General features: G+C 42.5%; 1 protein-coding gene across 2 annotated transcripts; it reads right to left on the minus strand.

Annotated features, from left to right (window-relative positions):
- Positions 1–652: 652 nt before the first annotated feature.
- On the minus strand, positions 653–18,278 carry LOC311506606 (ras-related protein Rab-40C). Of its 2 annotated transcripts, none has more exons than XM_084570630.1 (6): positions 16,957–18,278; positions 11,756–11,816; positions 8,658–8,718; positions 8,457–8,534; positions 6,317–6,539; positions 653–5,900 (listed from the first exon to the last, which is right to left on the minus strand). In XM_084570630.1, exons 1-6 carry the CDS (start codon positions 17,096–17,098, stop codon positions 5,626–5,628), a joined length of 840 nt encoding a protein of 279 aa, XP_084426756.1. In that variant the 5' UTR covers positions 17,099–18,278; the 3' UTR covers positions 653–5,625. The 2 variants fall into 2 exon arrangements, with proteins under 2 accessions (XP_084426756.1, XP_084426755.1); XM_084570629.1 differs by having other exon boundaries at positions 11,756–14,441; positions 16,957–17,045.
- Between the last annotated feature and the right edge of the window lie 667 nt (positions 18,279–18,945).

Genomic DNA, 18,945 nt, shown 5'->3' on the forward strand with positions numbered 1-18,945 from the left:
AAAAAACTAAGCCCAAATCAGAGGCATCTCTTCAACGAGAGCAGAGGATGAAGCTCAAGGAAGACCAACAAAGACAGTCGGAATGTGCAGAGGCTATGTTGGATCTCCAACAGACAGCTGAGAGCCCGGATCTAACGCAGACAGCTGACTGCTCCGAACCGAAGCAGCCAGCTGACAACAACCCACGATCAGAGGGCATCAGCGGGAATGGGACATTAAATGATCAAGGTAAATTACTGTACTGATGTGTAACCAGCATTATTATTAAATGTTACAAATGTGAGTCAGAAAATCACCCTGTATAATTGGGCCAGAGAACTTGCATGTTTGTAAAAAGGTTAGTAATCCCTTGTGAAAATGATTAAATCAACCAGCTAAACTTGTAAAACACTGCTTACACATAAATGTAAGAATTAACTTAAACTTGGTTTGATTAAAACTTTAATTAAATTCAAATAAATTAATTGATTCTTAACCTGTGGGGTGTTTCCTGTTAGATATTTCCAGTAGATGGCAGCCTATTCACATGGTACCACACCAGAGTCCACTCAAGCAGGGACAAACGCACATTTTCGTACTGATTCTATAATCTATAATCATTTGGGGAAGTGTTAAAGCTGTTAGTAGTGAAATAATAAAATCATGAGCCATGTTGACTTCAACATTCAATAGTTTTATTGTGAAAAAGTCTCTTCATACATTGTTGTCTTGAACTGTACAATCAATAATTTAAAATAAAAAATAAAAAAAAGGAAAAATGTTCAGCTTGGTGTTTGAAGAACATTTTCTCTCTCCCTCACACACAAACTCTCACACACACTCACTCGCTTCAGATTACCCAGCAGCTTTAGCCAAAAAAACAAAAACAAGAATAGCGTTTTACAGGTTGTTTTTCTCTTAGTCCTCTACACAAACACTTCCAACAGAACCCGGCGATATCAGAGGGCGGCCCTGAAGGGGTCCTGAACGTCCCATGATCTGCTGCAAGCCATGTTTTTAAAAATGGAAATAAAAGAAAAAAAAAAAAAACAAGGAAGAACCGAGACATGGAGGGCATGGTAGGGTGTACAACACAAAATGTCTAATTTCACGCGAGGACAGTCATTATGTTGATGAGCACAAGTCAACAACAAGAGTGAAAGTCATCAGAGAGGGAAGGCTAAAAAAATGTAACCTCTGGGAATGAGCTTGAGAATCGCTCCTTCTTTCTTTAACACTTGATCTGAAACACTTGTGGTGTGTGACATGTTTCTAAATCTCTGTTATCCATTAACTGTGGTTGTTCCTGCGGGGAAAACATCTGTTACAAAAAAGCTACAAAAAATGAACTTCTGTTTGATTCACTGAGGTGCAAACTGGTGTTTCTGTAAGCTTTAGAGCATTTCCTACAAACCACATGATCATTACTGATGTTAACAGCTGCTGACTTCCATTTATTTAACTACAGTAACAGCAGTGGTTTAACTTAACATGCTAACATGCTAGTGTTTAGCAGGCGACGTTCAGCATACTAACATTTGCACAAAGTAAAGCGGAAGCTGAAGAGAAAATTAGTTGTGCGGGTTTTTGTTCACAAGATAAAACGAGTGGACTCTGAGTCTGAGGATCACAAACGTTTTGAGAGTTGTTGTTTTTTTATTTTTTTATGGAGCTTCACCCTCGGCTAATATTTTGGATGTTTTTGTCAAATCAAAACCCAAAACCTTTATCAGATGTCTTCAAATGGAAACCTGGGGATCTTGAGTAGAAATTTTGTGGCTTTGAATTTTGTTTTTGATTGACCCAAGAGGCTGCTCGGAAAACAGAAAAACAACCTTACTATTTAGCTTAAGATAAAAATGTGAAATCAGTTTGATAGTGTGGCTTTCAAATGTTGCAGTGCCATCCAAATCTGGCACTGAAGTGTCAAGCTAACACAACCGTCTAAAAGTCCCTGCAATGCAAAATTGGCTTTTAAAATAAATGGACATTTTCTCTCTCCAAACCCATAAAAGTTGTTTTAATTGAATAAAAAGTATTCAAATGAAACAACCTGAGACAGCTGCTGAGGTACAACTCGTGATAAAAGGTTGCAGGTAGCTTCGTTTTAGAGGCTCACGAGACAAACGGATTGTAGAAAATGATGGTAAATGGGCTACAGCGTGTAAAAACACTGGTATGGTGTCTTAATGCTGCAGTAATCTGACTCTAGATCAGAGGGAAGCAGAAATCTCCTCCAAAGTGAGTAAAGACATCTTTAAGTTTGCAGGCAAAGCCAGCTTTGTGAGATATGATGGGGAGAAAAGAGGAGGAAAAAGGGGAGACAGAAGGAGAGTCCACTAACACGGAACAAAGTAAAACTAAATATTTAAGAAGGCGTCTCCACCCGAAGAAAGGGAACCAAAAATAAACCAAAACCAAAACCAGGCCAAAACTGAACACCTGCTGCTAATCCAGACACTACAGAGGAGGGAAACGAGGCAGATGCAGATAGACCACGCAGCGAGTGGAGAGGTGGATGAAAGAGCAGCGAGGAGAGATGTAGATGAAGCCCTCCAGAGATCTATGAAAGGAGCATCTATTATTCAGCAGCTATGAATCATGGGACAGCATGCGGAGGCGGTGGTGCAGATCAGAAGCAGAAGACATGCCGCATTCAGTCCCGCGGGAGATCCAGTCGGAGCGGTTTGGCGGTTAAAAGGCAGCGACTTGGAAGAGTTCACGTGTTCAGACTCGTTTCCACGGGAGCCTGATCAAGAGACTGATGCTGAACAATGTTTACAAGCAACGGCCGTATTTCCCGCTGGACATGAACGCAGCAGAGTAAGGACATGAGGAGGGAACATGTGGCTGCTAATTGCTTTTTAGGACAGTTAACCATTTCCTCGTGATCACACCTTAATCCTATTATGTACAGATGACACATTGTGCTCATGTTTAAAGGTCACGTCTGCAGATACGCTGTGCTTTGTCTAATCACTCGAGAAAATAAACAATGACTGTGTACGCATCAAAGGCCTCATACGTCTCCTTTTGTCTCATTACAGAAAGCTCGGATCAGAATTCATGCGGGTTATGTCGTCATCATTCGGTGTCTGCACCTCACAGCCAGTGATGTATAAAGAGGGAGTGGATGAGAATCAAAGATGGCGTCCACCCACTTGAATAACAAACGCTCCCTTCACAGACGAGCCAAAAAAAGGTCAGGTCGAGCTTCCTGGTTTCCTTCTGCTTTGTGCACTTGCTCATTAGTGTTTCTCCTGCTGACCCTTTAGACAAGATGACGTCAGAAAAAATAAAACTAGGAAATGTTTACTGACGTCACTTACGGGCGAAAGTGTTATCAATAGTTTTATAGACATCTCTTTTACGATGGACGTCTGCGGTAAAAACGGTCACTGGTGACTTGTTTCTATTTCCATCCAGTCAAACAGTCTACAGCCTGAACATGCTCCATTTACTTCAATAAAATGTAAATCTTTAAGTTTATACTTTTTATAAACTTCAATAATTAATGGAAATATTTTAAGGTGAATGAATTATCTCTGCATCTATTGCAATGAAAGTAAATCAATGGCTTTTGATCTGCTTTTGACACCTACCAATGAATTTAAAGGGCTGAAACATGCACCAAGTGGAGCCGGTGATAAAAAAGGTCACTGTTTACAATCAATACTGGGAATATTCCACTTTAGCACGAGCTCGTCCGGCCACTCTGACTGGTTTCCATTTACACCTGACTTTCAGCTGTCACCGTCATCTGAGGACGAGCCAAACTCCCGTTGGCTACGCTTTTCACAAAGCCTGGCATATCCGCGCTTTGCTTCTCTCAAGGCCGACGTCTGTTCGCTGACTAACACTGACATAAATGTATGGAACAAACAAACATACAAGAAGAAGAGCGCGGGGGGGGGGGGGGGGTAATCAAACTGTTAAGGAAACTGTGTGAGTTGGTGTTTACCGGTTTTAAAATTTGGCACGGGATAGTTTAAATGACACTTCGCCTAAACTCTCCTTTGTTTTCTTCATGAGGAGTAGCAGCTGTGGTCAGCGTGGACTCTAACAATGACCAGTGTTCATGAAGGAAAATGTGGACAATGACCGGCAACAATTTTCCATAACCAAAGGGTTAGCTGGAAACAGTAAGCATTTAACGTTCCTTGCCTTGATTGGTAATAAATTAACACCAACCACACTGTGACTAGTGTCGATACCACTGAACTCCCCACAGAGACGTGCGCAGACGTTGGGTGGAGTATCACTATGAGGGCTTGTGGACTGGTTGTGTGTTTTGAGGAGAAACAAAAGATAAAGCAGACAGGTTTCTGCTGCGTTTGACAGGTGTGACAAGACAGGTGAGGTGTGAAATCTGAAAACATGAAGAAGAGTCCCTGAACACTCGGTAGGGAGGACGAAAGAGGCAGGATGAAAAAAGAACGGAAGAGGAGGTGAAGGAGGGAGTGGTGGTAAAATGAACACCACTGTGTGATGAAGGTGTCATCCTCCCTCTCATCTCTGGACTACAACTCCCAGGAAAAAAAACCAAACTAAGATGGAGGAGTCTATTTAATGGATAAGCCTCAGCAGAACTATATATTTATCTCAGATTGACACGGCACTCAGATGTGTTTAAGTATGGGTTCCACTTGCTGAAACATGCTCCAATTAAGTTAGAAATAAACTTCATAAAACATGGAGGGATCTTAAATAGGCTATTTTTGCATGGTATCCATGGCAACAAGCATCACAGGTTCCCTTGGTAAAGAAGGAGGCTCTGCAGACTGAAGAAAAAATCTAAAATCTACACGCCAGTGGATTTTATAATTCACTGTTACTGTCGTGCTTTTAGCGAGTACTCTGGCTCTTTCAAAAATGCAGCGTGTGCTGGATGCTCTCAGCTCCAATTAAAGCTTCCACTCTTGTTTTTTTTATGGACCAGAGAGATTCCTGTGAGAAAACCTAGACTTGGACTCAAGGCACGATAACAAGTCTGGACCTGAGACTTGTTTCAGGTTGTTTCCTTCGGGTTTTTAAGGAGAGAGACCTCCACTTCAACTACAACACCAGAGGGAAACCTTCATTCATCTTCAGTAGATGTTACAGCCAGGTGAGGACAAACAGTGATCAATAAAGTACTAGAAAAGGAATAAATGGCTCCTAGTGTCTTGATCGTTAGCTTATTGGTCGTCAAAATAGCAAACAAACGGAGTTGTGGACAGACAAACAAAAGAACGAAATGTGCGACATAAAGTGGAGAATACAGCTTGAGGTGATGTCGGTGATGCACAAACACGAAGAGTGCATCGTGAAGAGAAACTAAATATGAGTTGGTGATAGATTTCTGTACATGTAGTTAACGCTCCAGCAGGGTTTCTGAGTCCTTTCTCTCATTGTAGTGAGAATCAGGTCAAAAAGTTTCTGATATCCTGAGGCACCATTCAAACCCCCTCACCTTCACACGGAAAGTACTTTATACCCTTTAACATGAACTCATCAAGGTGGGAGGCATTCACTCATTCATCCACAAGCCCTGCTCTTCAGGTTTAGGGATTTCCTCCATCTAACAACTCCTTCCGACATCCGTCTCCTGATCCCTCGCTGTCGATCGCTCATTGTCCCTTAACCGCACCCAGGACGTGGCAGAAGTTAGGAGATTTTACAGTTGTTGCGGGTGCAGTTTTGTGGCGGGCTCTGAGGCGGACGGATGGACTTGGAGCGCTTCAGGCTATTGCCTTTGGAGCCGCCGGCCGGGTTGGCCAGCGAATAGGAGCGTCCGTGCATCATGACGGCGTTCATGCCGTTGGCCATGGAGAAGGACTTGAGGTGGGACTTGATGGCAACCGGAAGTGGGAGCTTATCGATGAGATGTACTGGCGTGCACGACACGATGGCTCTGCAGCAAAGATCCTGGAGGCTGAAAACTGCAGAGGGGGAGGTAACATTAATACAGCACAACTTTTAGCTCTGATAAGACTACAAAATCCCAGCAGGAATCGCAGTGGTTTCAGTGTTTAAACTAAAGAATGATCTCAGAGCTTGTCAGAAAAGTGAAGGAGCCAAGTTTCATCACATCAGGCCTGTTCTGTTAAATCTCAGAGGACATGCAGGACATCACTTCCCACTGCTTTAATCACTAATTACACATGAGGGAGACAGAACGATGACGGGAATGAGGTAGAATTAATTAGAGAATGAGAGAGTTTGTCTAGAGATATGACATCCATCTGTTGACGGCTGTGGTCCATTAGTGTTCATTAATGCTACACAGATGGTCTGTTTTTCTGCAGACTTCATGCTGAAAATCCAGCAGAGTTAAAATGAGTTCCCATCCGCTCACCTCTGTTGGGCCTCCAGAACTTCTCCATGCCGTGCCTCATCAGGACGATGCGGGACAGCTCCGTGAAGGACTCGATGACGTTGAAGTTGCACAGGGGGCTCACCTCAAAGAAGGTCATGCCGTTCTTTTCGGCGTATGCCCTCGCCTGCTCGGTGGGGACTTGTCGCTTGAAGGCCAGATGTAGGCGGTTACCTACGAGTATCCGAGGCACTCCTGGAGCATGCTGTGGGGGGAAACAAAGGACAGCAAAAAAACTGGGTTATCTACTGCTGATAGAAATAATAAAACCTGCAAATATGCCTGCAGAATGTCCTCGAACAAGCATCTTTTTCTTCCCAGTTCATTAAAAGCATCAGACAGAAAAATTGAGTTAGAGACATTACATTCATACAAAGTGACCAGCGGAGGTTTGTTATTAATTTAGCAAGCTGGAGGCGGCAGCTTGTAGGTCTAATTCACCCTCATCTGTTCTGACAAACTGAATGAAATGCGATGGCAGCGAGAGGCAAACCTATGTCCCTCTTCACTCCTCCTGACTGTCACGGTCATCAGCCTCTCTTCTGAGTTTCCTCTTTGTTGCCTTTTCAGCTCAGAGTCTCTTAGTAGCAGTCGTGCTGGTGCTGAGCGTTTCTAAAGATGCCAAGGTTTGTTTTTTTAGCTGGGAAGTAAGATAGCTGGTGTTAAAACGTCTAATCTGTCACACATTGCCCACACTAGAGTCATTTAAGAGACACGTCTCAGTTTTGGACCTGGACCTTGTGTACCAATAGCATCGTAAGGCTGAAAACATTGTTAACCTCATTTGAGCCCTTTGAAGTTTGAGCATCATAACTGAACAAGCTTTAAGAAACAATCAAACCGCTTCTAATAGGTATACAAAACTGCATCTGTTTTCAGTCTCCACAGATTCTTGAATCCTCCATCTCCTCTTTATAAAAGTAAACCGGCCATGCCACTTCTGTGGAGGTGGAGCAGGAAAGGCCAAACTCACATTCCACAGGCCAAAAATACCACACACACACACAGAGCAACATGCAGACAAAGCGGACATCCTCTCTGTTTCCAAGTCAGCAGGAAGGACATGAAGTAGCCCGTGCACACGGACACAGGTTGTCTTAAGTGTCTGCTACTGTCCATTCGTGGCAGCTACAATAATCCCTGCAGGATGAAGACAAGACTGGGCTGAATTTTGCAAACACAAACATATGATAAAAGCTGCAGGTGACCAGGTCAGACAGAGAGCATCCTGGATGGGGATCTCGAGCGGGTTTGGAAAAGTGTCCGTTCCAGGCGGCAATTTTTTTTTTGTGTTTCCTTTCAGTCAGACTGTAAAGTAACTTTTAAAATAATCCACAAAGTTAAGATGACACACTGTGACACAATAGACGCATTAATGGGAAACGAACAAAGCAGAAGTTGACATTTTAAACAAAGAATGAGAAGTGCAATCTAGTAAATGGCCTGTTTCGAACATTAATTAGAATAAGTCAAACCTAGTGTATATTGTTTAACTGCAAGTGATTTGTCTGTAGAGCGCCAGAATAAAAATATACATCGTTAGGATACAGAGCTTGGACTTTGGTCTCGTCTAAAGCTTCATTTATAGTGGCACACATCACTTAGCTCCGTGGTCTACACTGTAGCTACACCTCCCCAGAAAACGTAACCATGCGTTGTGGCGATGCGGACCACAGCAGCTGTGACAGCTCAAAAATGGATTTCCTCGTTCACATCTCTCTGTGACTAGTCAAGAACAGAACATTCTCCCTCCTTCAGCCTCTGTTCAAACATCTTATCTCTTTCCTGCGTTACAGTGATTTCAGTCAAATTAACCAAAGTTCAATATTTATTAACTTCGACCTCAACATGAGCCACTGAGTTCCTCTTGCCATTGTGTGAAATAAACAGAGAAAGCGAACATAGCTACACTACCATTTTGGCAGCACAATGACAGAACAATGCTGACGACCAGCACACAGAGCCGTCAACTGACAGAGACCCCAACGGGGCCTCAACCATGCTTTACATTCACACCTCCTTTCAAATGATTGCGTCTAACTGAGTTTTAATTGGAGTTCTTAAAACTGATGATTCGACTCTGATCAAAAACACATAAACCTGATAAACCTCATAGACTCACCTCATCGATCTCTCTGATCCACCTGTCGATGCCATCAAAGGACCACCGATTGGTGATGTCATACACCAACAGGATCCCCTGAAGAGAGACAAACATGCGGCTTGTAACCTCATTATCACAGCATGCACCATTAGATTAAGTCTCACGGCTTTATTTCATGCAGTTGCTGTCACTGTTCTCTATAAGTAGATTGATCCTCACCTGAGCCCCGCGGGAATACGAGCGAAAGATGGTGCAGAACCTCCCCTGCCCCGAGGTGTCCCTGAGGAGACGAGCAAAAGATGAGCTCAACTCGGATTCGTGCAGCTGCAGGCGAATAAATCCTTTTTGGGCTAAACAGTGCATAAAGCCAAAACTCATTCCATTTCAGCGGACTGTATTTGAGCCTGAGAGGAGCAGGCTGCCCTCCAAAGTGAGCCACACAAGGCCAACGCTGAGGTGAAAACATGCAATTCACATTCATCACCACTTTCATGTAATACATTCCTGTGGGTAGGTTCTATAAACAAAACGGAGGGCTAGATTTCTGAGCACTGACTGAACACAATGTGAGGCGGCAGTATATGCAAGAGCAAGAGCAAGTTAACGTGAATGCGCTGTGTATTTATCACCCAAATCTGGAGATTTTGTTTCTCACGCTTATCAAATTCTGCGTTATTCATTTCAGCTGCAAGTCATGCCAAGACATAACCAGACGCAGCCTACAAGAGAACTAACTAAGCCTGAGAACTGAGCAGACTTTAAGATAGTAATGAACAGCCTGTTTCTGTTCTCAGACTGACTTACAAACTATTTTTGGTTTAAAGAATCTGACGGCACTTTTATCCAATGTGAAAAATTAAAAGCAGCAGCAGCCCAGTGAGCCGTCTCACCCATCTGTTGTTCAGTGTAGCAGAAATGACGTAGCCTGCTAATGAAATGTTTTTGCTTCTTAAGGCCGGCGCAAATCCAGCTTCTCAAATGACTACTGAGGAGTTACAGTAAATTAGGGGAACCTGCTTTATTGATGTTGGATAAAACTGACAGGCTGACATCTGCTTTTTAATAAAAGATGCAGTCAGCAAATGACAGTTACATCACTCTTTTGAGCCCGGTGAGTTTTAGGAACTGATTGGTGAAGATAACTGAAGAATCCTAAAGGTTAAGGGATTTACGGTTTAGACTATGGTCACGGTGTCACAAGAACAAACCCTTCAGGACCAGACTGATGCCTAAATCCTGAAAATGTGTCCTTTTTGTGGTAATGCAAGTAGTGATGATAGTTCTGGAGATAACCAGTGCAGCTGCAGTCAGATTACTTACATTTACTTGCACGTTTCTCTCCCCTCACATTTGTTTCAACCTTGTCAGCTCTTATTAAGGGTTAGGCAATTTAAATGGAGCAGAACTCAGTCAGTCCTCCACCTGTACTATGTAATTGGCCAAAAGTCTGTGGTGAGGCTGAAGAACAAAAACACTGTTCTTACTGCCAACTAATCCCATGAGAAGAACCAAAAAAAACAACAGTATGCACCTCTGAATACTGCTGTCTCTCCAAGTCCACTGCTGAAGATATCTTTTAAAAAACATAAGTAAGTTCCTCAAACAGCTGCACACTTGTGTTATTCACTAACAGGAGGAAACGGTGGATTTGCTGTAGACTATTTCCAGCCACAGATTAATCCACATTTCATGTGGAGAATTTGTGGCAGCAACACGATGTATGTAGGACTGAGTCAAAATAAACTGCAGTGTCTTAACATGGGATTTGATGACTATGTCAATGCCAGACTTCTCCTTTAAGTTTCTTTGGCTCTTTGCTAACTCAGGCAGGCACTAAGAGGAGTCTGAGTCATGAGGTAGAAATGTAGAGGAAACTGAGGATGAGGGGAAGAGTGCGAGTGTGTGCGCGCAAGAGGAAAAGATGATATTAGGACAGCGAGGAGGGGTAAAGAGAGACTTAGGCAGCAGAAATAAGGAGGATTCTGCATCATAAGTCTGCCTTCAAACTTCTCTCTCCATGGGGAAGTCGAGGCGTTGGTTCTCCCCTGAGGAGCTGAATTCCTTGGCCTACTTCCACCAAACAAGCCTCGCCTAGCACTGCAGTGTGTCTTAACTGACAATTACATGCATCTGCTGCAGCTCTACCGATGCAAGATTATTTGCTAGGAAATAAACAGCTTGAGGTAGATAAGAACTACGTACATGCACCTCTCAGCTTTGTGTAGTTTATTTTCTCTGTACCAGAGCAAATATGTTTTGTTTCCTGTTCTTTGATTCCTTTTTCATGCTATTATGTATTTTGTTCCAAGTATTCATCATCTTTGTCACTTGTGAAATTTGTAAAAAGGTCAGGTCACCAAAAAACACACATGGTGTCAATAAAAATTCAAAACAACACAGGAGACTGCAAATGTTTCTGCTAAGTTGACTCATTAATAAGTGCAACATATCCATCACTAATTTGGATTAAAGCAAGGAGTGCAGTTTCAGTTCAAGAACTGCACAAAATTTTGTCGGGAAATTGAGTGGGGGCTGGGGGTTTACAGCCGTCAATAATCCCATCCAGCGTGAGCAGATAAATTGCAGCTTCCATCTGCAAGAAGGCCAATTAAAGCATGTGGTGTGAGTTGACACAATGTTCCAGGTGAATGAAAATCGCAAGCCGTCTGCATTTTTCAAGGCTAACCCTGCTAGCATGACATATCTAACAGACAACAACTGTAGCTCCACTAAAAATGTTCAAGGTGGAAACCAAACTGTTCCTGTACTTTTTTTTTTTTTTTTCCCAGGAGGCAAGTACCTCCACATCAACAGAGAGGAAGTGTTTGGATAACAGGAAGTAACGAACCGAAGCAGGACAAATATACCAACTGTGTGTGTCACTCTGTGCTGTTGTCTGTGCCACCTACTTTCTGCTGAATTGAAATGACTCAGGCAAAATCATGTTTAGTTTTGCCTGCCCAAAAAGCATTTGTTATTACACCAGTTTTACATATTACATTCGTCTTTGTTTGGTGAGCATCTTCTCAATGCAACGGAGGTGAAGAATATAAAGACAGCATGGCTAGCTGATGTTTCTTCTTCCTTCTACGAAGATGAGCACTGTATTTTTTATTTAGCTGTACATCTGATGTTATTAGATAAAGAGAAGGTGACTAAGCTTCACCACATCAGTGCTGTACTAATGGTTTTTCCATAATTCTGGCCTGATACGGGATTTCTGCCCTAACTTGGCATTTTCAACAGAAGCATCCTGATGGATCTCAGAGTGCATGTGGGAAAAGTTTGCAGTATTTTGAGTGGTGACGTGCGCTTACCACAGCTCCAGCTTCACTCTTCTGCCATCCAAGAGTATAGTGGTGGTTTTATAGTCGATGCCTTGACAAAGAGAGAGAGGGCAGACAGAGGCGGGCATCAGACAAATGGATTCATCAAGCAGGCCAACATCAATCAAGAGAACAATAAAGCAGTCAGACGGAAGCTGGTGCAGAACGAAATGACTCATCATTAACATGAACCACTTAAAGAGAGTGTAAGACATACCCACAACCCATTACACAACAGAAACGAGCATTTACCAGTGTGTATGTGCAGTAATGACAAAATAACCACTCACTAATATGTGAAGAGCTTCACCTCACTAAATATTTTTGCAGTGTCAACCTCTTTTGACTCATTTTCATCATAATTTCTACTGCACCGTCATAAACTTTCACTGTAATTAATGCTACGTGCACACAATATTTACCGTTTAACCGTGAGGACACAGGCAGCAGCGTAGCGCCTCAGGAAGCTCACAGATCTCTGACGAACCTGTCCGACTGCTACACCTGCTGCTCCGCGTCTGGGCATGTTCAGCTGAGTGTGCTCGCCAGCTTTCTGTGGTTTTCACCGAGTCTGTTACCACCTCAGGCCAAACAGGTGTACCGCTCAATTATCAGTGTTTTCCGTCTCCGATAAGATGTTTATCTTTTTATTCAACAGCCTCATGCGTCGATTAAGCCCTCGTTTAATAAAGCATCTGTCAATCTGTTCTTTTTGTTCACTAGTTCTTTTAAGGACAGCTGTGGTTGAGTTATTAGCTGAAAATAAGTCAATAAGACAGAAAGCAAATAGAGAAATTACCTTATTAAGTGTGTGAATCCAAAGGCTGATCCAAAAAGTATAAAGACTAATTTCGCACAGATACTTTAGATATTATCTAAAGTTTTTACTTTTCGTTTTTAAAAATATAAGCAAACCCCGCTTTTTTTAAGCAGCTTTGATATTTCTACTACCAACCCATCAACCGACAGCTCAATAAAAAACCACCCAGAAAAGAGAAACACTCTCTCATAGATTACTGCATCTGCCCCTGATGGGTAGCAGCTGCTAGCTAACAACATTAGCAATATCTTCCAATTTTCCAGGCAACATAAAGCTGCTGCCGAGCTAAAGTGCTGAGCTCAGGCTAGCCTAATTGAATTGGAGTAAGTGCAGGGCTTCGTACCAAGCGCTTCCTTTCCTCTCACTGCCAGAGCTCGCTTAGATATCCCAGATAATCGATAGCTTCTCTGATGTCTTAGCTGAAAACTGCCGCTTCTATTCTGGGAGTCAGCTGAGTTAGTTTCTTCTTAGGAGGCGCTCAAAGCTGTTTGAAGCTTCTAATGTTCAGCTTTTGCTGAAAAAGCGTCAGAGAGGGTCCGCTAAGGTCTGACATGTTGTTAGGGTCTATAAAATAATTATGCATACATTAACAAGTGCATCTACATTTCATTAATCCATAAAAATGAAGGAATTTTATCTAAGCCCCACTCATCTGTAACACCGGTATTACAAAATATATTCTTATTTGCTGTTGCGTGCAGGAGTACTCCACAGGACGGTGCAGCGTGGTTGCACTAACAGTCTTCTCATTAAATTTGACAGTTTACTTATTTTTTGAAATTCTTTTTAGAAAGCGAAAGCAGGCACACGCTGCTTCTCATTCTTTACTCCAACACAATGACAACTACACGCTTGATGCACCACCACATTTTATCCTAATTAGCATTTGAGCCTGACACATTACAGGCTGTGGCTTCTGCGCAAGAGTTTATGTAGAAGTTTCATTTGGGCATGCAGGTCAAATTCAGTCTGCAGCGTGTCTGTGCAGCAGATTTACGCAGAAAAACATGCCTAGTGCAGATATGTGGTGTAATGAATGACACGCAACATATGTGAAGAAAGAAAATGGATAAAAAAAAGGTGACTTCACCGCAGTGAGACTGCATTTACAGCTGAGCTCTGGGGCGATACTGAACATTCGGCGTGTCAGTCTGTGCATCTTTGAGGAGGATTAGGTCAGGTTCAGCTTTTCATTTACCTCCCAGTTCTTTGTCGTACACACTAAACCACCCCGCTGTATAGGAGGTTATCTACGAGCTGGCCTGCATCCAGCGATAACTGCTGTCTCTGGACGTGCCATTGCGAGTCCGCTGCCACATCGACACAAAGGGCCGCCGCGCTTGCTGGATCCCTGGGGAATATTCAATTGTTGGTGTGCGCTGAATGAAAAAAAGATGTAAGAGCCTCACTTGTCTAGCAGATGCACTGAAAAGTGTCTTTTCAGCATGCTTTTGCATTTTAATTGGCTTCTTTACTTCAAAGCTGCTCTTATCTGATGGCTACCTTCAGCCAACTGTGAAATTCAAAAGCTTATCGCGGTGTCGAGAATTAATCTTGAAATCCTCTCAGAAATTAATTGTAACCTCAACACACCGATCAATGCGCGGTAAGATCAAGGAATAGTCAATAATTTAGTCAATAATCACTCATTTCTTTCACTGAACCTTGATTTGACTTGTTAATTATTCGTGGATTAATCTGTGGTTACTTCATCAACAGTTTTCCAATTCATTTCTTTGTGAATCTAATCTTAGAAAACGCGTAAAATCTTATTTTTTTTCCACTAACTGTCCAAAACTCAAAGATGTTACTTCCATATGAGAGGAAGAAAAGCAGAAGATCCTCAAACTGCAGAAACTGCCAACAGATAAAAAAAAAAAACTCAAGATATATCTCTCTTGTTTTATTACCAACAACCCCCCCGCCAAAAAAGTGACAATGATAAAAGCAGTGGGTTACATATTTTATACGTGTGATGCCTTTGCTACAGTTACTGGTCACCAAATTTACGATCAATAAAGGACACAAACAACCAGTGCTGCGGAGGAAATGTGACAGACCGGTTTATCCAGCTGGCACCCCCAAATCAGACAATCGCAGCCTGAGGACACTGTTATCCAATCAAAATCTGTTCCCCTGTCCTGATTTTCTCCTCCTGAAATATTTAGCGTCCTCACAAGCACTCCCCCATCCCTCCACGCTAACCTCTCTCTGCCAGAGGGATGGAAATCAATAGCAGAGCTTCTGCCTGCACAAACATCTACGGCGAAGTGTGTTCAGCCGCGTTCCACTCTGCCCTCCATATTTAATGAAGCCGTTTGAAGGCTTTTGATCTTTCTCGCATCAACTGGGACTGCTTCCTCTTTCAGAGATTGTTTAGGAGCTGCCCTGGCTCACATTTTGACAAAGCTGCGACGGTTGTTTGACTTGATTCAAATCACTGGCAACAATCTGTAGGCATTTCATAATGCTAAAACGTCAGATTTTCTTTCTTTGATAAGTCTGTAAATATCTTTGTACTTTGGACATTGATCGTGGGCTTTGTGTTTCAGCAACGAGTGAATTCTAATCCTGATAAATGGTGCCAAACTGGTTCGCCAGGCACAAAATCAAGAATCATTTGTTATATTTACGTTAATAAAGACAGACTTAGTCATTTTTATGCCATATTCTATGATTCAGACACTGTTAGAGATAAAAAAATATTCTGCAGGTTCTGAATTTCCTAACCTAACCCTGCCTAGCAGTTTGCTAATGGAAGCTTAGATCGTGAATTAGAAACTCAAACTATAAATTCATTAATTTTTTTGCCGAGCCCTACTTCAACCGCTATGCAGATGCTCTAATCAACTGTTTTGCTCCCAGCTTGATCACCTCCAACAGCTGCAATGAAACATTCAATTTGGCCTACCGTAAATGTGGATGTGTGCAAAAACACATGACCCGAGGGAGGGTTTCCATACTGCTGCCAAATGCCAACAGGCAGCGTCACCCTTTGCCAAAATTCATTAGATAAGCGCTGGTGAAAAGGGGGTCATTCTGCTGGTTGATGTATTTTTCATGAACACTTGCTGCTATTGCTTAAGGGAGGAAAAATGGAAATCCTCATCTGAAAACTGAAATGGAAACTCAAGCGCATGCAAATATCCAGATTTTATCTTTACAGTTTAAGTAATTCAATACCTGAGGATTTGATGTCAGTGAGTTCTAGTACATACATACTTGATAGTTCTTCCTGACTTCTGTGGTTTCATATGATTCTAGTTCGCAATTAAAAGCGACCTACTGTCTGTAAAAAAGTGTTTCGCAGGTGTAATAACTTGCACAGCCCGTCAAAATGGATTTACAAGGCTCTGTTTTGTGTTATCAAAGCTATTATTCCAGCTATTCTCTGTGGAAATACCCTTAAGGTATAAGAAGGTAGTTATTTTGATTACATTGCTTTGTGATGGCCAACATAACCCACAGTAGCTTGTGTCTCAAAAGTAGTTTTGTTGAGTGATCCAGCCCTCTGTGTTGACCACTGCAAACCGACTCTGACTGAAGATTACATACACTAAATTAAACCAATTTAAAGGAACGTGGGTTTTTAATCATACAAATGCCAATGGTAAAATGATTCCTCAATTATTATAAATTGAGGAATTTATGCTCATAAACTCAATGGTACCAGTGTTCAAATGAAGCCATTAACCACAGTTCTGTGATGTTCATGTGAGACGTTACTAAGCATTAACTGGTTGTACGGTGCGCAAGTGCGTGAATATGCATGCGCTGCAGCCACAGAACAGCAGCTTTCTGTGGCAGCAAGCTGCCATCGGATAGCGGCCGACTGTCAGCCCTGCAGCAATCACAGCGAGATACCCAGGTGATCTGAGCTCCCAAACCAAAGGAGAGATCAGCTGATCAGGCATCGGTCTACCAGCCTTCCCCTCTACAGCGAGGTGGACGCGGTTAGGAGGATCCTTTATTTGTTTACAGCCAGACACAACTGAAGTTGTTCAGGAAAAAAAGAAGGACTGGAAAATATTCAACATGAGCATCATCACCTACGACATCGCGTCTTACTGTAAAACTCTGAGGTCAATGAAAAGCATTGTTTAGCAACTGGAATAATGCACCGACGAAACAACAATGCACATACATTCATGACTGTCTGACTCGCTTCCACGTGAATGCTCTGTGTTATGGGGGTTAGTGTATGTGAACGTGTGCATAAAGAAGAACGGAGCGCATTGTATATTCTCCACAGTAGACACAGCGGCATGCACAGATAGTATGTTCGGGACTTCAGTGATGAGCAAGCATGACACAACACGAGGGGCTCATAATCACAAACAGATCCAAATCAGCTGAGACAGGAGTGACTCACCACTACTGTACGCATAAGGGGACTCAGCAGATCCATCCTGCAGGCTGTCCAGGATCTCTCCTTTTCCCACGTCGCTGTCTCCGACCAGGAGGAACTTGAGCAGGTAGTCATAACTTTTCACCGGGCTGCCCTGGCTGCCCATTCTCTCGCACACCTGAGCCCTGGAGCGATGGAGGCTGAAGATGAGGGACTGAAAACCTGGACGGGTAACCAAGCAGCTCCCCTATGTGTTCCTCCTCACTTGATCCAAAACAAGATCTGTTGTGCCATGAACGTGATGAATGGGGGTCCAGCAGGCTTTGTTTAGCCCGTTTAGTCTTCTTAAAAGTGTGCAAGTAGGTAATTTTCAGGCTTAAAAAAAAAACAGCCACAGTCTCAGAGGAATGTCCTGCTTGAAAAACAAGGCGGGAGCCAAAACTGTGGCTCTGAAAAACAAAACATTATTTTTGCTAAAGCCAAACGATAAGAGAAATAATAGTTTGTTCCAAGGTGCTCACAAACTTTATCCAAAGTGAACAACGGTCAAACACAGCTAAAAAATCTGTAACCACAACCAAGATCAAATTCTTTCTAGTCCCAAAAATCTTACTTAAGTTTAATTAATGATTAAAAACACAGATAACCAAAGAGTAACTCAAGCTGTATCCGGACAGGATGACCGTTGTAGCTGGTCTTTGTGGTAAAATCTATGTAAGGAAGAAAAACATGCTTATTGTTTTAAGCGACAACTGTCACTTTGCAAAATGTATAAGCACATACATCTGACGACATGTGTTTTTAATTGGCTGGCAAACTTCCAAACCTGGGGGGTGATTTTCTGTCTTTTTGTTCCTATTTAAAGGGAGCTCTCTGGCTAACTTAGCAGGGGGACAACAAGCTAGCACTGCAACTGAGCTAGCACGCTAGCGTAGCAATTCTCACTGCTGCTGGCGTTATCCTAAAACAACAATTATTCACAGACACTGCCAGGATACGTTTAGCCATATAAAGCACTGCGTTAAGATAACTTTCCAGTAAATAAAAAGAGATATTTCACAGCAAATAGCTAATAGCTAACTTAGCTAGCACAGTCCGTAGCTCAACTTCAACCGACGTCAGTGTAATTTCAGGCCCCCTTGTCTTTCTTCAGTCCGGGATGACAAAGATTCTCGTAACTTCACTGCGTTTTAAGTTGTCCGGAAATTTCCGACACCTGCAGCGGAGTCAAACGGCTGCTGGGCTTTCACGTCCAGTCCAGGTCTCTGTGCGTGTACTCCGTAATGTCAGTGCGCGTTGTTTCCATTTTTCTCCATTATACTCAGTCATAATCACAGCTGCGGCTTCTCCACAACACTGACTGAACGCGGCGCTGACAGATCCGCGTCCCCTCTCTGTCCCCGCCCTCTCGCTCGTAACCCCGCCCACCCCCGCATGTGATTGGACGTGGCGTGAAAGGAGCGATTTCTATTGGCTAAGACGAACGTTCATCAAAGTTTGCTGTCAACAACACGCAGATGGCGAGTGAATTGTGGACAACAAAGATGAATCATTTCTCGCTGAATGTATACAGAACAAAGACATCTTGTGCGGAGAAAGCATGATTGGATTAAAGGTCGACTAGAAAGTGAAATTCTGACACACTTATATCGATTTAAGGTAAATTAAAGACATAATTTACACCCTGGAGAAGAACATCGTATCAGTTAATCTCTGAACATCAGAATACACAAAAATAGGTTAAACTGAGATTACATGAGATGAAATAAAATGACACCAACCTTCCATGCGATTTTCCAGATATATTTCTTGAAATACTGTATTTAAAATCAGGGTTTAATTTGATACAAACACTGGAATTTGCAAATTGCTGCATGAATATTTCTGCAGGATGCCATGTACTGGTTTACATTTTAACACGATTTATCAGTCTTATTTCAATTTTCACACCATTAAAGATGAAAAAAAATATCACATTTGTTCCTTTTCCCACGATATTATTGCTGTTGCGTA

This window comes from Chelon labrosus (genome assembly GCF_963514085.1).
Source record: "Chelon labrosus genome assembly, chromosome: 21".
NCBI lineage: Eukaryota > Metazoa > Chordata > Actinopteri > Mugiliformes > Mugilidae > Chelon > Chelon labrosus.

Excerpts from the sequence above, each read along its gene's own strand:
- LOC311506606 (XM_084570629.1), bottom strand. The coding sequence starts at position 11,979 with ATGTCTTACACTCTCTTTAAGTGGTTCATGTTAATGATGAGTCATTTC. Across the intron at positions 8,535-8,657 it reads CGTATTCCCGCGGGGCTCAG|GGGATCCTGTTGGTGTATGA; the intron begins GTGAGGATCAAT and ends GTCTCTCTTCAG. Across the intron at positions 6,540-8,456 it reads GGATCAGAGAGATCGATGAG|CATGCTCCAGGAGTGCCTCG; the intron begins GTGAGTCTATGA and ends TTCCCCCCACAG.